The sequence below is a fragment of the Muscardinus avellanarius genome (genome assembly GCF_963383645.1).
Source record: "Muscardinus avellanarius genome assembly, chromosome: 16".
In the NCBI taxonomy this organism is placed as follows: domain Eukaryota; kingdom Metazoa; phylum Chordata; class Mammalia; order Rodentia; family Gliridae; genus Muscardinus; species Muscardinus avellanarius.
In genome coordinates this window covers 55,210,669-55,227,151 of record NC_137802.1, presented here as the reverse complement: position 1 = coordinate 55,227,151, position 16,483 = coordinate 55,210,669, and the positions used below count along the sequence as shown (strand labels likewise).

The 16,483-nt window shown below is 43.8% G+C and overlaps 1 protein-coding gene across 1 annotated transcript in view; it reads left to right on the top strand.

Moving 5' to 3' along the window:
• Positions 1–2,973: 2,973 nt before the first annotated feature.
• Positions 2,974–16,483, top strand: part of LOC308275738 (leucine-rich repeat-containing protein 37A2-like) — a gene marked incomplete at both ends in the record, with an annotated part of 37,370 nt that continues 23,860 nt past the window's right edge. The window contains 5 exons of the mRNA XM_080714094.1: positions 2,974–3,107; positions 5,957–6,028; positions 7,447–7,518; positions 12,840–12,911; positions 13,730–13,810. Of these exons, the coding sequence (XP_080570220.1) occupies positions 2,974–3,107; positions 5,957–6,028; positions 7,447–7,518; positions 12,840–12,911; positions 13,730–13,810 (431 nt within the window). The remainder of the gene's footprint in view (positions 3,108–5,956; positions 6,029–7,446; positions 7,519–12,839; positions 12,912–13,729; positions 13,811–16,483) is intronic.

Below are 16,483 nucleotides of genomic sequence, written 5' to 3'. Positions count from 1 at the left end.
ATGGATGCAGCTTATCCTGACGGCCTACCTCTGGACTATCAGGAAAGTGTAGATGAGCAAGTGGAACAGTCTCCAATAAAGTCAGAAGACCAAGTTCTAAATCCAGAGACTCCTGAGAAAGTCCAGTCCTCTTCATCCCTACAAGAAGCTGTAGGTCTGCCCACACAAACCCCTGAGGAAGCGGAAACCTCAGCCCAGCAAGACATCCCAGCTCGGCATCAGCTTGCTATCGATCAGGCTGTAGGCCATCCGTCAGTGCATCAGATGGTAAATGGCCCATCAACAGAGAATAAAGCCCAACACTCAAACTTGCCATCTGTCATAGCTAAAACTCCGGATATTGCTGTTACAGTGACTGCAGAGGCAGATAAGGAGGCTCACCCTAGTCTCAGCCAGCAGGTGACTCAAAGCCAGCCTCTAGAGAGTCCTAAGGAGGCAGAACCTTCATTAAGCCAACAAGAGGCTCCAATCCAAAATCCAGAGACCCCTGTGGACAATATACTTGTACCAAATCAAGAGGCTGTAACAGTTCCACCTCCAGGTCAGAATCAACCTCAATATTATGTCTTGCCCAACATTACAAGTAAACCTGCAGATGTGGAAATGACCATAACTTCAGAGCCTACGAGAGAGGTTGAATCTTCACCAATCCAGCAGGAGGCTTCAGCTCAGCGTCCAGAATATGCTGAAGAGGTGTCACCTTCTCTCAGTGAGCAGGAGGAACCAGCCCAACCTTCTGAATCTCTTGGAGAGGGTCAGCCTTCTGAAAGCCAGCCGGAAGCCCCAGCTCAGCCTTTAGAACATGCGGAGGAAGTGGGACTTTCTCCAACCCAACAGGAGACCTCAGTTCAGACTCCAGAGCTTCATGAAGTGATAGTTCCACCTCCTGGCCACCATAACACTCAGCATTCAGATTTTCCCACTGTGACTCCAGATCTGCAGCTTACTGTAACACCAGCACCCAGTGCAGAGGTGGGACCTCCTCCAGTCTACACTGAGGCCCCAGCTCTGACTCCAGAGCTGCCTGGAAATGATGAGCCCTCACTACCAGGACAGGAGGCTCCAGCTCAATCTCTAGAACTCCCTAATGAAGTTGTAGACCAACCTCCAGAACCTCAGGAGGTAACGGTTTCCTCTCCAGGCCCCAGTCAAGTCCAGCCTCCAACACTGGGAAATGGAGAGTTGACTGATGGGGTTGAAACATCGGCCGAAAATAGTAACCCACCTCCATACGCAGAGTTTCCTGACCAGCTTGAGTCTCTGAATGGCCAGCAAGAATACGCAACTCTGCAACCAACTCCTGCTGTAAAGGATGAACAGTCTTCAGTTGATCAAGGGGTCCCCACACAGTCTGTAGAGATTCCTGAGGAACCCCCAAGTCAGCAGGAGATCTTAACTCTGCCCCCAAGTTCCCCCGTGGATGTTGAACCTTCACCAAACCTGCAAGAGTTCCCAGCTCAGGCTCCAGCATCCTCCACAGAAGCTGGTCAGATTACTTTTCCAGTCGCTAATGGCATGACGTTTTCACCTCAAGATCCGGAAATCACATTCAGCGATTCAACATTGTCTAAAACCACAGTACATTCTGAGTCAGTTAAACATGTGGATGTGGCAATTACCATAACTCCATATTCCACGATGGAAGCTGAACCTTCTGAAGTCCAGCAGCAGGGCCCTGCTCAACCTACGGTTCCCATTGAGCAAGTTGGATTTTCTCCAACCCAGTCTGACTACTCTTCCCAACCTCTACAGTTCCCTGAAAATGTTGAATCTTCTCCAGCCCAGCAAGAGGCCACAGCTCAAAATCCAGTTAGCCCTATGGAGACAGAACCTCCAGTCCAACAGGAGAACCCGGCTGAGCCCCCAGGAGCCCCTGTGAAGGTTGAGCCATTGGTAACTCAGCAGGTGTCCTCACCTCCAAGAGCGCAAGAGGTCTCAGTACATTCTGAGACAACAGTTATACCATCAGGTCAGAATCCATCATCACCCGGCGTCACATTTCAACCTGCAGACCTGGAGCTCACCATAACTTCAGAACTCACGACAGAGGCTGAACATTCTACGACCCTGAAGAAGACTACAGCTCCTCCTCCACGGGCCCTCCAGGTGACACTTCCACCTCCAGACCGTGATGAGGCTCAGCTTCCAAACCTGACGGAAGTCACAGTTCAACCTTTTGATCTAGAACTTACCCTAATTCCAGGATCCAATACAGAGGCTGAACCTTCTTCTCCAGCCATGCAGGACACTCTTCATCAGCCTGCAGATCCCATTAAGGAGATTGTAGCTGAACCTCCAGTGTATTATGAGATAACACAAACACCAGGCCAGTATCAGACTCAGCATCCAGTATCATCCAGTGTCAGAGGTCAACCTTCAGACCTGGGGCCCGTAACTCCTGTACCCACTGCACAGGCTGGACCGTCTACAGCCTTGAAGAGTCCAGCTTCCTCTCCAAAGCAACCTGAGGTAACACATGCACGTCTAGGCCAGACTCAGGTGCAACATCCAAACTTAACTCAGGTCACAGTTAAACCTTTGGACCTGGCACTTACCTTAACTTCACAACCTCCTACAGAGGTTAGACCTTCCCCTAACATGACGGAGACCCAAACTCAGGCTCAGGAGCCACTTACGGAGACTACAGCTCAATCTCCAGGGTACAATGAGGGGACAATTTCAACACCAGGTCAGGATCAAGGGCAGAATGTAATGTCACCCAGTGTCACAGTTCAACCTTTGGACCTGACACTTACCACAACTCGAAAACCCACTACACATTCTGTGCATTTAACAGCCCCGAAGAAGCCTAAAGCCTCTCCAAAGCTCCCTGAGCCGACCCTTCCACACCCAGACCAGGTTCAGACCCAGCGTCTGAACCTCACTAGAGTCACAGCGCAACCTGGGGTTACAGGATATACCATACATCATTCTGATGTAAGCACCACCACCGAAATGGAACCGAATATCACCATGAACACCAACGTGTGTAAGCTCTGTACCTGCAAGGACGAGACACTGCTGTGTGTGGGCCTCAGCCCAATTCACAAACTCCACCGCGTGCCTGCGCCAGAGCCCAACGCCTACAACGACACCTTCATTGTCTTGTAAGAATGGCCTTCCCTCTCTTTTTGCATTTGGCCTAACATGGTGGCCTCTTCCTCCAGGTCTGCCTGGGCCTTCCTCATCTCCCCAGCCCACACTGATGGGCGTTTTGCTTTTATCTTTCCCTTGTCAGCTTCTCCTCATCCTCGTTCTACTTATTCTTGGGGCCCTTCTCCAGCCTTTTACTCATGCTTGCCCTTTCCCTACTCCCTTACAGTTTTATTTAGCCTCATCATATCGTTGTTGAACCTTTGCTCTTCCATTTTGACCCACCCTCTTTTCAACTCACCTCATTAATGATGGTACACAGAGTGGTGAAGTCGATTCTGGGGCTCTTAGTAATGATACAACCAAGTGGCTAAAAGTGGGTTCTGGAACCAGACTGCCTGGATTTGAACCAGGGTCTTCATTTATTAGCTTTGTTTTTTGTTTTTCTGCGGGTCTGGGGATGAAACACAGAGGCATTTGACCTCTGAGCCACACCCCTGTCCTATTTTTTTTTTTCTTTATTGTGAAACAGGGTCTCACTAAGTTGCAGAGGGCCTCACTAAGTAGCTGAGGCTGTCTGAGAACCACGATCCTCCGTCTCAGTCTCTGGAATGCTGGGATTACAAGCCTGCGACACCATGCCCGGCTTATTTATTAGCTTTGTGACCTTGGGCAAATTATCCAAACCTGTGACTCATTTTCCTCGTCTGTAAAATGGAGATTTTGATAGATAGCACTTCATAGAATTGTTGTGAGATTTAGTTGAATGAATACATATAATCCTTGAATCAGTGCCTAGCATATATACGAATGTTAGCTTTTAATATTACTATTATCCAGTCCCTCCGTTATGTCCAGTCCCTCCGTTACGTCTCTGTTATCCTTGTCCTTGGAGTTTTAGCTGTAGCATCCATTTCGTGCCCAACTGAGGGTTCCGTACTGTGGGAGACACCAAAGTATGACCTTGTCTCCAGAACATGAAAATGATAGATGGGAAGAAGGAAAAGACGCCGGGCTGGTGGCGCACGCTTGGGATCCCCGTGCTTGGGGGGCGGAGGCAGGAGGATCTCGCAGGTTCAAAGCCAGCCTCAGGCTGGGCGGGTGTGGTGGCACACGCTTGGGATCCCCGTGCTTGGGAGGCGGAGATGGGAGGATCGCGCAGGTTCAAAGCCAGCCTCACTGGCTTAAGAGACCCTGTTTCCACATAAAATACAAAATAGGTCTGGGAGTGTAGCCCGGAGGTAGAAGGGTTTCCAGGAACCCCAGTACCACCAAAATAAATAAATAAATAAAAAGGAGAAGATATATAGTAAATGCTAGAAGAGGATGCAGACGCCAGATGCTGTGATTCTTCAGAATCTAATTACTGAGGTATGGAAGTTAGGAAAAACTGCATGAATGAGTTAAAACATTATTTGGGATTTAGAGAGTGACTATGTTTGTTAAGTAGAGAAAAACAGAGTACGGCCTCTGCAGAGGCGTGGCTATAGGCACAATAGGAATTTAGTAGACCAGTCTGCCTGCAAAGAATGGGGTTGGGAAAGATGATATTTATGAAAAACCTTGAATAGCAGCCACAGGGGTTGAAAAGTTACACACTGAGACCTGGAGCGCTATTGTGAGTTTTCAAGTGAGAGAGAAAAATTAAGACAGGAAGATTGTTTTAGAATCTATATGTGGAACCATGTAGAAGGGAAAGCTTAATGCAAGACCACCCGGAAAACTCTAGCAAAATCTAGGAATAAACTGAGTCAGGGCGGCTGTGACCGGAGCGGATGGAGATCCAGGAGATGTAGCCACTGACTGAGCAGCTGGGGTGGGATGTACAGAAAAGAGGAAAAGCAAGTGTGACTGCACAGCAGTGAGGAAGGAGCGCCAGGCTGCTGGACAGGAGTGTGGCTTTAGGCATTCCTGATCCTGGGCACAAAGCTGTCTTCTGGTTGAATAGAACATCCATGAGGCAGATGAGCAGGCTTGTTTCTTACCTGCCATACGCTGAGGAAAAGTATATAAGCTGCATACAGAGGTTGTTGCTGGAGGGATAAGGACAGAGTTGGTGTGTGTGTATGTGTGTGTGTGTGTGTGTGTGTGTGTGTGTGTGTGTGTGTGTGTGTGTTACTAGGGATTGAACCGTGGGGCATTTTACCTCCAAGCTATACCCCTAGCCCTCTTTTAATTCTTTAATTTGAAACAGGGTACCACTAAGTAGCTAAGGCTGGCCATGAACTCAGATCCTCCTGTCTCAACCTCCCAAGTACTGGGATTACAAGTGTGTACCATTAGGCCCAGCTTGTTTTTGTTTTTTGTTTTTTAAATTCAGCTATCTGAGGAGCTAGGCATGCTGGTACATGCCTGCAATACCAGTACTTTGGAGGCTGAGACAGAAGGATCAGAGGTTCGAGGCCGGCTTTAGCAACTTAGAGAGGCCCTTCCATAAACAAATAAATAAATAAATAGGGTGTGGTGCTGCACATCTGTAATCCAATATTTGGGAGGCTGAAACAGGAGAACGGCATGTTTGAGACTACCCTCGGCAACTTAGCAAAACCCTGTTTTCAAAATGAAAAAAAAAGGGGGGGGCTGAGGGTTTTGACTCAAAGGTAGAATGTCCCTGGAGTTCAATGCTCAGTATCAAAGATAAAACAAAACAGGGCCAGGGGTGTGACTTGGAGATAGAATGCCCCTGGATTCAGGCTCCAGTACCAAAATAATAATAGTAATAACTCAGCTATCTGCAGCGCTGAAACTGAACATGAGGTATTTGACAGCCTATTTTAAGTATGCATCTTTCACTGATACATTCTTACTTTAAAAAGAGGCCAGAGACTGCTTATTCAAGCATATGAACTATGTTTCTTCACAGAAATTTCCAAGGAAACTCTATATCTTACATCGATGAAAATATATGGAAACCGTACCGTTGGGCTGAGAAACTGTGAGTATATCTCTCCAAACATGATTTAAAAAACTTGTATTGTAGCCGGGCGTGGTGGCGCATGCTTGTAATCCCGGCGCTTGGGAGGCTGAGACGGGAGGATCACGCAGGTTCGAAGCCAGCCTCAGCTACTTAGTGAGGCTCTCAGCAATTTAGTGAGACCCTGTTTCCAAACAAAGTATAAAATAGGTCTAGAAGTATAGCCCGGAGGAAGAAAAGCCCCTGGGTTCTACCCCCAGTACCACCAAAACAAACAAACAAACAAACTTGTATTGTAAGAACTTTCTTGGTCTAGAATTTTGAGGTAATACCTCTGAGAAAAAGGTATTTCCCCTCCATATCACAAATCAACCTCTATTGATTAAAATTCAGTGGGTTTTTTTTTTTTTTTTTTTTTAGTTTTATGGGGGCTGGGATAGAATACTTGCCTAACATGTATGAGGACCTGGAAACAAACCCTGGCAGCACATGTGTGTATGTACACACGCACACACACACACACACACACACAATTAAATTTCATGTACCTTCTTTGAAGTTAATAATAAGAGGCAATTTAAATTTATAGTCTATTATATGAGTAATACCTGATTATATTCTTAATGAGTATGAAATAACAGGTATAGTGAAAGCCTCCTTGTGCCATAATACACTATTCTGAGGTTACTCTGGGCTTGGGAGACATCCTTCCAGATCTTTTCCCATGCATTTTCTTACATACATATTTACATATAGCAAAATAGTTTTGTTGTGTGGTTTTATCATTTTTTTATATAAAAGGTAACTTTGTGCAATTTATTCTTTTAGTTCAAAATATGTCTTACTTCCCAGTACATAGAAGTTTGCCTTAATTACTTAAATTGATGCAGAATATCCCATAGTAGCCGGGCGTGGTGGCGCACGCTTGTAATCCCCGCGCTTGGGAGGCCGAGACAGGAGGATCACACAGGTTCGAAGCCAGCCTCAGCCAATTAGTGAGGCGCTCAGCAACTTAGTGAGACCCTGTTTCCAAATAAAGTATAAAATAGGTCTGGAAGTGTAGCTCAGAGGTAGAAAAGCCCCTGGGTTCCACCCCCAGGACCACACACAAAAAATAATATCCTTTAGTACGGCTTTGTCATTGTTTAATAATTTCCCCATTGATGGATGTTTATTAGTGGGTACATTGTTAAATGCATTGCTCCAGTACTTCTTTGTAAACATGGGCAAGTATTTATCTGCAATACATATCTAGAAATGAAACTGTTAGACTATTGTAGATGAGAAATTTTAATTTCCCCCCAAATTTTTGAGCCACCCTATATTCCAGGCAGCAGAATAAGACAACATTCATTTTCCCATACTTTTTTTTTTTACTATTGAATATTATCCATCCATTTGCTAAGCTTTGATTCAGAGTTAACCTTTTCATCTTCCAGAATACTCAGTGAAAATTACCTGACTGAATTACATAAGGACTCATTTGAAGGCCTGCTATCCCTTCAGTATTTGTAAGTTAAGTTAATCATGCTTATCTGAGAGTTATGTTATCTATAAAATGAATAAGAGGTTCAGATTAGATAATATCTAAAATCTTCTCAAAAAATAAAATTCTAAAATTATATAAATCTGTGTCTTAGCCCATCTTTAGCATTAAATACCTCCTATGCATTTTTGGTTTAAAAAATTGTAAAAGAGCCGGGCACGGTGGCGCACGCTTGTAATCCCAGCATTTAGGAGGCTGAGACAGGGGCATCGTGGTTCAAGGACAGCCTCAGATACTTGGTGAGGCCCTTGTTTCAAAGTAAAGAATAGAAAGTAGAGCTGGGGTGTATCTTCAAAGTAGAATTCCCTTGGGTTCAATCCCTAGCACCGCATAATAATAATAATAATAATAATAATAGCAATAATATAGACATAATAATATAGACAAGATACAGATGGAAAAAACTCAGAGGAAAAGTAGTAATAAGATCTGAACAATTACTAATACTCATATGAACTTTATTTTATAACTGCTCATTTGCCATCTCTGGCCTATGGATCAAGTCTAATCTGGTCTTTTTATACAGCCCATAAATTAAGAATGGTTTTTACATTTTTAAGGTGCAATGAAAGAAAAAGGAAAGAAAGAATATGCAATTGAGATGCTATGTGGCATGCAAATTCTTCAATATTTACTATCTGGCCTCTGTAAAAGAAGATTTGCAGCCAAGCGTGGTGGTACGCACTTGTAATCCTAGTACTTGGGAGGCGGAGACAGGAGGATTGCAGGTTCGTAGCCAGCTACTTAGTGAGGTGCTCTGAAAATTTGTGAGACTCTGTTTCAAATAAAGAATAAAAAATAGGTTGGAGGTATAGCTCAGATGTAGAATGCCCCTAGGTTCAATCCCCAGTACCACACACACACACACACACATGAAACAAAAAAGATTTGCAAAAGTTGGATTAGTAGGACAAAAGGAATTAGAGTTAAGTTCAGACTGTTGCCCAAGAAGAAGAAAATATAGGCCATTGCACTAATTTGAATGCTGTTAGCCCAGAGTGTTTTTGACAATTTGACCCAACCACTTAAATATTAAATAATTCACTAAGACAATTATATAACTAATATTATCAAGATTATTAAGTTACTAGGAGAACAGTCTGATATTAAGGATCTCAATGCAGGAACTGTTTGTTATACCTACGCTAAATATAGATACTTGAGCCAGGCACGGTGGCACATGCCTGTCATCCCAGTTTTTGGGAGGTGGAGACAGAAGGATAGCAAACTCAAAGTCAGCCTCAGAAACTTTAGTGAAACCTGTTTTAAAATAAAGAATAAAAAGGCCTGAGGGTGTAGCTCAATAGTAGAATGCTACTGGGTTTAATCCCCATTTTAGTCTCCCCCAGCCCCCGCCATCATACATAGATATTTGTTGTGGGGTTTTTTGTGGGGTTTTTTTTGCAGGTCTGGGGATGGAAGCCAGAGGCATTCAACCTCCGAGCTACACCCCCTGCCCTATTTTTTATTCTTTATTTTGAAACAGGGTCTCACCAAGTTGCGGACGGCCTCACTAAGTAGCTGAGGCTGTCCGCGAACCGCGATCCTCCGGTCTCAGCCTCCTGAATGCTGGGATTACAAGTGTGCGTCACCACGCCCGACTCATACACAGATATTTGAAATGATGGTTAAGTGGTAAGACTTGAAATGTTGACACTAAATAAACACCTATAACTCTTCACTAATCACAAAATAAAAATCTCTCCATCCTTGTTGCCACAGAGGGAATTTTTGCATGATATTTCTGTTTAAAGATAAAAAGATACTATATTCTTTGTTGTAAAAGCTTGATTTTAATTCTTTGACCATGGAGTCCAGAGATATATGTCATTATCCCTTATTAAGCTAATTAATTATTCTTTTAGCAAATGTACACTCTTCTTCCAAATGTAGAGTTGCAAAGTAGATATAAAGGGTCTCATGTGGCATGAAAACTAGACCTTTTTATTATCAAATCTCCTAGGCACTAAGATGATGACTTTTTTTTATTGCTGAGGCTGACATTGAACCTGCGATCTTCTTGTCTCGGCCTCGCAAGTACTGGGATTACAGGCGTGCACCACCATACCAGGCTAAAGATGACTTCTTTTTTTTTTTTTTTTTTTTTTTGCGGGTCTAGGGATGGAGCCCAGGGACATTCGACCTCCGAGCTACACCCCCTGCCCTATTTCTTATTCTTTATTTTGAAACTGGGTCTCACTGAGTTGCGGAGGGCCTCACTAAGTAGCTGAGGCTATCTGCGAACCACGATCCTCCAGGTCTCAGCCTCCCGAATGTTGGGATTCCAAGCATGCGCCACCACGCCCGGCTAGATGACCTCTTTTGTATTGCTCTTCTTGGACACCTCAGTCACCAGGGCTCCAAAACCTCATAAACTTGGTTTAGCCGGGCGTGGTGGCGCACACTTGTAATCCCAGCATTCGGGAGGCTGAGACCTGAGGATTGCAGTTCGCGGACAGCCTCAGCTACTTAGTGAGGCCCTCCACAACTCAGTGAGACCCTGTTTCAAAATAAAGAATAAAAAATTGGGCAGGGGGTGTAGCTTGGAGGTCAAATACCTCTGGGTTCCATCCTCAGACCCGTAAAAATAAATAAATAAATAAATATAAAAAATAAACTTGGTTTAGAGGAAAATAAATTAGGTAGCTGCTCAATGGAGTAGGCCTTTCATTACTAAATATTTTGTAAGCTGATTATTTTACATTGGCACATGTATTTTCATTCATTTAGAAGGGGCCATTCAATCAATGAGAGCTCAAAAAGTGAGTAATAATTGCTCCTAGGATTGGAGCACAAAGATGAGTAAGACAAGTTCCTACAGCCTAGGAGTAGGCTCATAGGGAAACAAACACATACTCAGACGGCGATGCAGCCAGCACTAAGTGGCGATGGCGTGCTGCAGAGGGCAGAAGACGGCCAGCCATGACGCTGTAAACTCCTTCCTCCTGAAATACTCACGCCCCAGCTGCTCAGTTACTTTATACATATTTGAGCTTGCTAAATATTTGCGTCAGTCTCCAACACAGTGGGCAATGCAGATGAGCAAGGCTTAGTCCACGCTTTCAAGGAGTTTATGCTCAGAAGAGATGGGATGCGAACATAACTAGTAAAAGGAGAGGGATACGGGCACTGACAGGCGTAAGTCGTGTCTCGAGCACAGAAGAGGAGAAAAGGCTTCAAACCGGGTCAGGGAAGATGTCCCCAGAGCAATGGTGTTTGAACCGGACCGTGAAGGGCCACTGGGAGTCATCCGAGAGGCATCCTGGGGTAACAGGCACAGCTTGCAACAGAGAGTGGGCGGAAGATGAACACAGGAAGTGTTTGAGGAGTGCCGCGAGCACCTGTAGGGCGCTGGAAGCAGACCTTCCAGGGCTTTGAATGCCAAGCAAGGAGCCACGAGGGGACCATCTGCATGTGCCAAGACAGCCGTGAGCCTTCGTCAGAATCACCAGGAGGACTTGTGAGAACTCCCTTCTGGATGCCACCCCACAGTTAGCAATTCGATTGGTCTGGAGTAGGGCTGAGGATTTGCAGTTTCAAAAGTTTCCAAGCTGGGTGTGATGGTGCATGCTTGTAGTCCCAGTACCTGGAAGGCCGAGACAGGGGGACTGCAGGTTCAAGAACAGCCTCAGCAACTTAGCAAGGCTCATAGCAACTTAGGGAGGCACTGCAAATTAAAAATGATATAAAATAGGGCTAAGGGTGTAGCTCGGAGGAAGAATGCCACTGGGTTCAATCCCCAGCACCACACACACACACACACAAAGAAAATGTTCCCAGATTTGCTGATCTTTGAGAACCACTCCTAGAGAATCTATCTGGTGTCTGTGTTCAGGACTGAAATGGAATGGGAGAGATGGAGGCACCAGTCGTGACAGTTACACCCATGCAGATGGAAGGCGAGGGCAGGCTGGCATCCGCTGAAGCAAGAGACTCACCCGTAGTCAGGACGTTTGCAAATAATTCAGTTTCATGCTGCTTTTTGTTGTCTCACCACTATTCAGCTGAAGCAATTTCCTTCATAGACTATTAAGGCAAGCCAGGCGTGGTGGCGCACACCTACAATCCCAGTGCTTGGGAGGACGAGACAGGAGCATCACAGGTTTGAGGACGGTCTCATCAACTTAGCAAGACTCTGTTTGAAAACCAAAAATAGAGTTGGGGGTGAAGCTGGGAGGAGAACATCCTAGGTTCAGTCCTCAGTGCCAAAATAAGTTTCTGTTCAGGATAGTGTAATTCAGGAACCAGGCGTGGTGGCGCACACTTGTAATCCCAGCATTTGGGAGGCTGAGAAAGGAGAATCAGGGGTTCGCAGCCAGCCTCAGCTACTTCGTAAGTAAGACTTTTTGAAACTTAGTGAGACTCTGTTTCAAAATAAAGAATAAAAACAGGGCTGGAGATGTAGCTCAGAGGTAGGATGCCCCTGGGATCCATCCCCAGTACCACAAAAAAGTATAATTCTGAGTTAGTTCCAAATTACATATTAATTATAGGAGTATTTTTTTTTCCTGAAAATCACAATCCTCCTGTCTTAGCCTCCCAAATACTGAGATTACAAGTATGTGCCACCATGGCTGGCGGTAGTATCTTTTGAATGATATGAAAGGATATCTTTTATTTTATTTCTTCTGGTATTGAAATGTCTTAGAAAAATAGAATTAAAGCAGGAAGGTTGATATATAAATGTAAGAATATTCCTTTTATTTTTTACTTTTATATTTTTAATTTATTTTGTGGGTCTGGGAATGGAACCCAGGGGCATTCGACCTCCAAGCTATATCCCCTGCCCTATTTTTTTTTTTTTTTATTCTTTATTTTGAAACCGGGTCTCACTGAGTTGCAGAGAGCCTCACTAAGTAGCTGAGGCTGTCTGCGAACCATGATCCTCTGGTCTTAGCCTCCCAAATGCTGGGATTACAAACATGTGCCACCACGCCCGCTTAAGAATATTCCTTTTAACATAAAAAATTACACATAGAGATGAAAACTTTGAGCTCACAGTCTTGAACTATAAAAGGTCACCTAATAATTCTCTTGCTCTCAGAAGATTATCTGCAAAATTTATCAAGATCTATAGCTGTATATTTTATTTGTAAAGATCATAAAGATAATCAGGAGAAGGGTGGGCAGGGTGAGGGGCTCTAGAAAGTTTAAGTCCAAGTCCAGAGATTTAGAGTTTAGACTAAAACTACATATTCAGTATTATCGGTTATAAGTTCTCCTCATTCATACTAATTAGATCACTAATAGCTAATCAAATCAATGTTTTTCTTTTGTTTTTCTTAGAGATTTATCATGCAATAAAATACAGTCTATTGAAAGACGTACATTTGAACCAGTGCCTTTTTTGCAGTTTGTGTAAGTTGAAATTTTACAAACTCCCTCGTCACTCGTTTTTTAAGTACAATTAAAATGTTACCTATAGTGAAGCAATTAAGGTGACCAATCAGAGGGTATGGAATAGGGGAGGATGGAGCCTCTTTAAAACGCAGGAGGTACATAAACACATGTAGCAAAGTTAATCACCAAACAAGCATGGGATGGAGGGAGGGGGAGGGAATGGGATGGGGGCTGGATGAGGGCTAATTGGATGATGTGTGCTTGTATATCCTCTCAAGTCTTGTACTCCAATGTGATATATGATTACAATGCACCAATAAAAATAAATTTTAAAAATGTTACCAGTAGAAGGTTACTAAATTATGTCACAAAGATTAGGGTGAGAATGATGACTCAGGTCCAAGTGAGTTGTTCCAGAGCTGTGGTCCCCCGTCAGTGTGACCTCGCACACAGGTGATACTTGGCAGCTGTGGGCATCTATTGGCATCGAGTGGTCAGAAATGAGGATCGCAGCTGGACAGCCTACGGTGTTCAGGAGAACATTCACGTCAAAGCACTGTCCAGCTCAGTACATCAATAGTGCAAGAGTTGTTTTAGAGAAACAAGGATCACTCAACACAAGTACCTATTGAGCGTTAGGCGTGTTGTGGCCGATGTGCTGCGTGTGTCAGTATGAGAGTCTGCGTGTAGCCAGCGTTTTCCACAGTGAGATTTCCTAAGCATATAGATAAAGTACTGAGGTTATGTTTCATCATATGTAAATAGAATCACTGCTGAATAAGAAATGTCCTGAAATGATACCTTATCTTCTTCTTTGGCTTATGTCTTTTTTGTAGAAATCTTGGTTGCAATTTAATCACGGAACTGGGCTTTGGAACATTTCAAGCGTGGCACGGGATGCAGTTTTTACACAAGTTGTAAGTGAAATAGAAGATACATATAGGTTTAAAAATATGTGTCAATAACCTATTGGTTAGCTGGTATTAGCCCTGTCAGGACTCTGAAAAGTATATCTTCAGACCCATTTATTATTTTCAAATGAGGAAACTAAGGTAGAAAGAGGCCAAGAGATCTGTGTAACTTACAGCTGTTCTGCTGTCCCTGGTATGATCTTTGCATGGACAATAGAAGCATCACACAAGTAACTGACATGACCACTGTCCTGGGAGCCCCAGCGATGCCACTTTGATGTGTGAACGGCCCTTGGAATTCCACATGTGAGTTTAACTCTGACTCCTCACATGCGGAGCTCCTAACTGCCTAAATGTTCGCAGCATAGAGCTGCAAAGAATGGACTTCAACACAAAGCGCTCCAGGAAGCAAAAGGTTCGGGTGCTTGCTCAGTGTTGGTTTCTTTTCAATGGGTAGCAGGAAGAATTCTTGAAAACCTGCTGCAGGGCACTTCTCTCCCTAATCACCCAAAACATTATTTTTTTATGAATGATGGTGCACGCCTGTAATTCCAGTACTTGGGAGGCTGAGACAGGAGGATCACAGGTTCACAGCCAGCCTTGGCAATTTAACAAGGCTATCAGGAACTTAACAGGACCTTGTTTCTAAATAAAAAATAAAATAAGATTGGGAGTGTGACTTGGAGGTAGAATGCCCCTGGGTTCAAGCCCCTAGCACAATATATATATATATATATATATATATATATATATATATGCACACACATATGTATATGCACACACTTAATATACATAAATATATAATATAGCCAGGCGTGGTGGTGCACACTTGTAATCTCAGCATTCGGGAGGCAAAGACCAGAGGATCATGGTTCACAGATAGCCTCAGCTACTACATAGTGAGGCCCTTTGCAACTCAGTGAGACCCTGTTTCAAACATAAAAAGGACTAAAAAATAGGGCTGGGGATGTGGCTCAGAGGTAGAGTGCCCCTGGGTTCCATCCCCAGTACTGCAAAAAAAACTATATATATATATATATATATATATATATATATATATTATATATATATCAGATAAATATATATGTGAAGTTATAAATGTTAAGCTATAATATAAAAAATATAAACAAAGCCAGGTGTGGTGGCACACACTTGTAATCCCCATGCTTGAGAGGCTGAGACAGGAGGATCGCACAGGTTTGAAGCCAGCCTCAGCTACTGAGTGAGGCTCTCAGCAACTCAGTGAGACCCTGTTTCCAAATAAAGTATAAAATAGGTCTTGGAGTATAGCCTGGAGGTAGAAAGCCTCTGGGTTCCACCTCCCGTACCACCAAAAAAAAAAAAAAATATATATATATATATATATATATATATATATATATATACATATATATATATATATATACACACACACACACAAAATATGCTGCTCTAGCCTATTCATATATATATGTATATATATGTGTATGTGTATATGTATATATACTTTCTTTCTTGACCACCTTCGATAAGAAGTGTGGTTTATTTCCCTTTCAGCTAAAAAAATTCTATGATGCTCAATGGCCTTAAGTGGATTCTTTTGGTGCTGGTGGGGTGCAACCCAGAGTCCTGAGTGTGCTAGGCAAGCATTCTGCCACTGAGCTACACCTCAAGGAAAAAAATGCTGCTCTAAACCTGACTTTGGGAAAGGCTGCCCACCTGTCTGTGGGTAGATGTGAAGGGTCGCACAGTCCACCTGGACCCAGGGCGGGGGGAGGCCTGCTTGGACCTGCACTGGCTGTCAGTGTAGAGGCTCATCGGCAGTAGCCTCTGCTTTCCCTCGTCGATTTGCTGATGCCTGACTTGGGAAAGAACACTGAAGGTCTGCTTTTCAAGTAAATAGGGATGGGTGGTGGGTTAGAAAAGGCCCGTAGTAGAGAAGGCACCAGCTTATTGTTTCTAGTCTCTGTGTTCATCTTAACGGTAAACTGCATTTGCCTCATGGTGAAGAGAAAACCGGAGTTCACTGGCGTTGGACATTAATACTCATCATGTGATCTGAATTGGGGCTGCACTTCACAAAATAATCCACGGTTGCTTTCAAAGCTTGGCATAAGGAGCAGGTGTGACCTGCCCAGCCACATGAAAGGCCGAGGCAGGAGGATCACTTCAGCCCAGGAATTTAAGGCCAGCTTTTGCAGTGTTGCAAAGACCTATCTCTCTTTTGTTTTTAAAGGCACAATTGTCACAATCCATTGAGTATTGGGGGCTGGGCACCTTTATTTAGGGTCAATTTTTATTTATTTATTTATTTATTTATTTATTTATTTTTGTGGTACTGAGGACTTAACCCAGGGGCATTCTACCTCTAAGCTACACCCCCCAGCCCTATCCTCTAAGCTACACTCCCCAGCCCTATTTTTAACTATTTATTTTGCAACAGGGCCTCACTGAGTTGCAAAGGGCCTCACTAAGTAGTAGCTGAGACTGTCCACGAACCGCGATCTGCCTACCTCAGCCTCCCAAATGCTGGGATTATGAGCATGTGTGACCATGCCCTGCAGGGTCAAATTTTTCTAATAGACAAAACTAATTTGATTGAGGAAACATTTGCCATAATTAAAGACAAGATTCTTGCATCTCTTTCCAAAGGCAAGTTGCCAAGAAGAGATGACACTAATTTTATGACCAATATGGCCA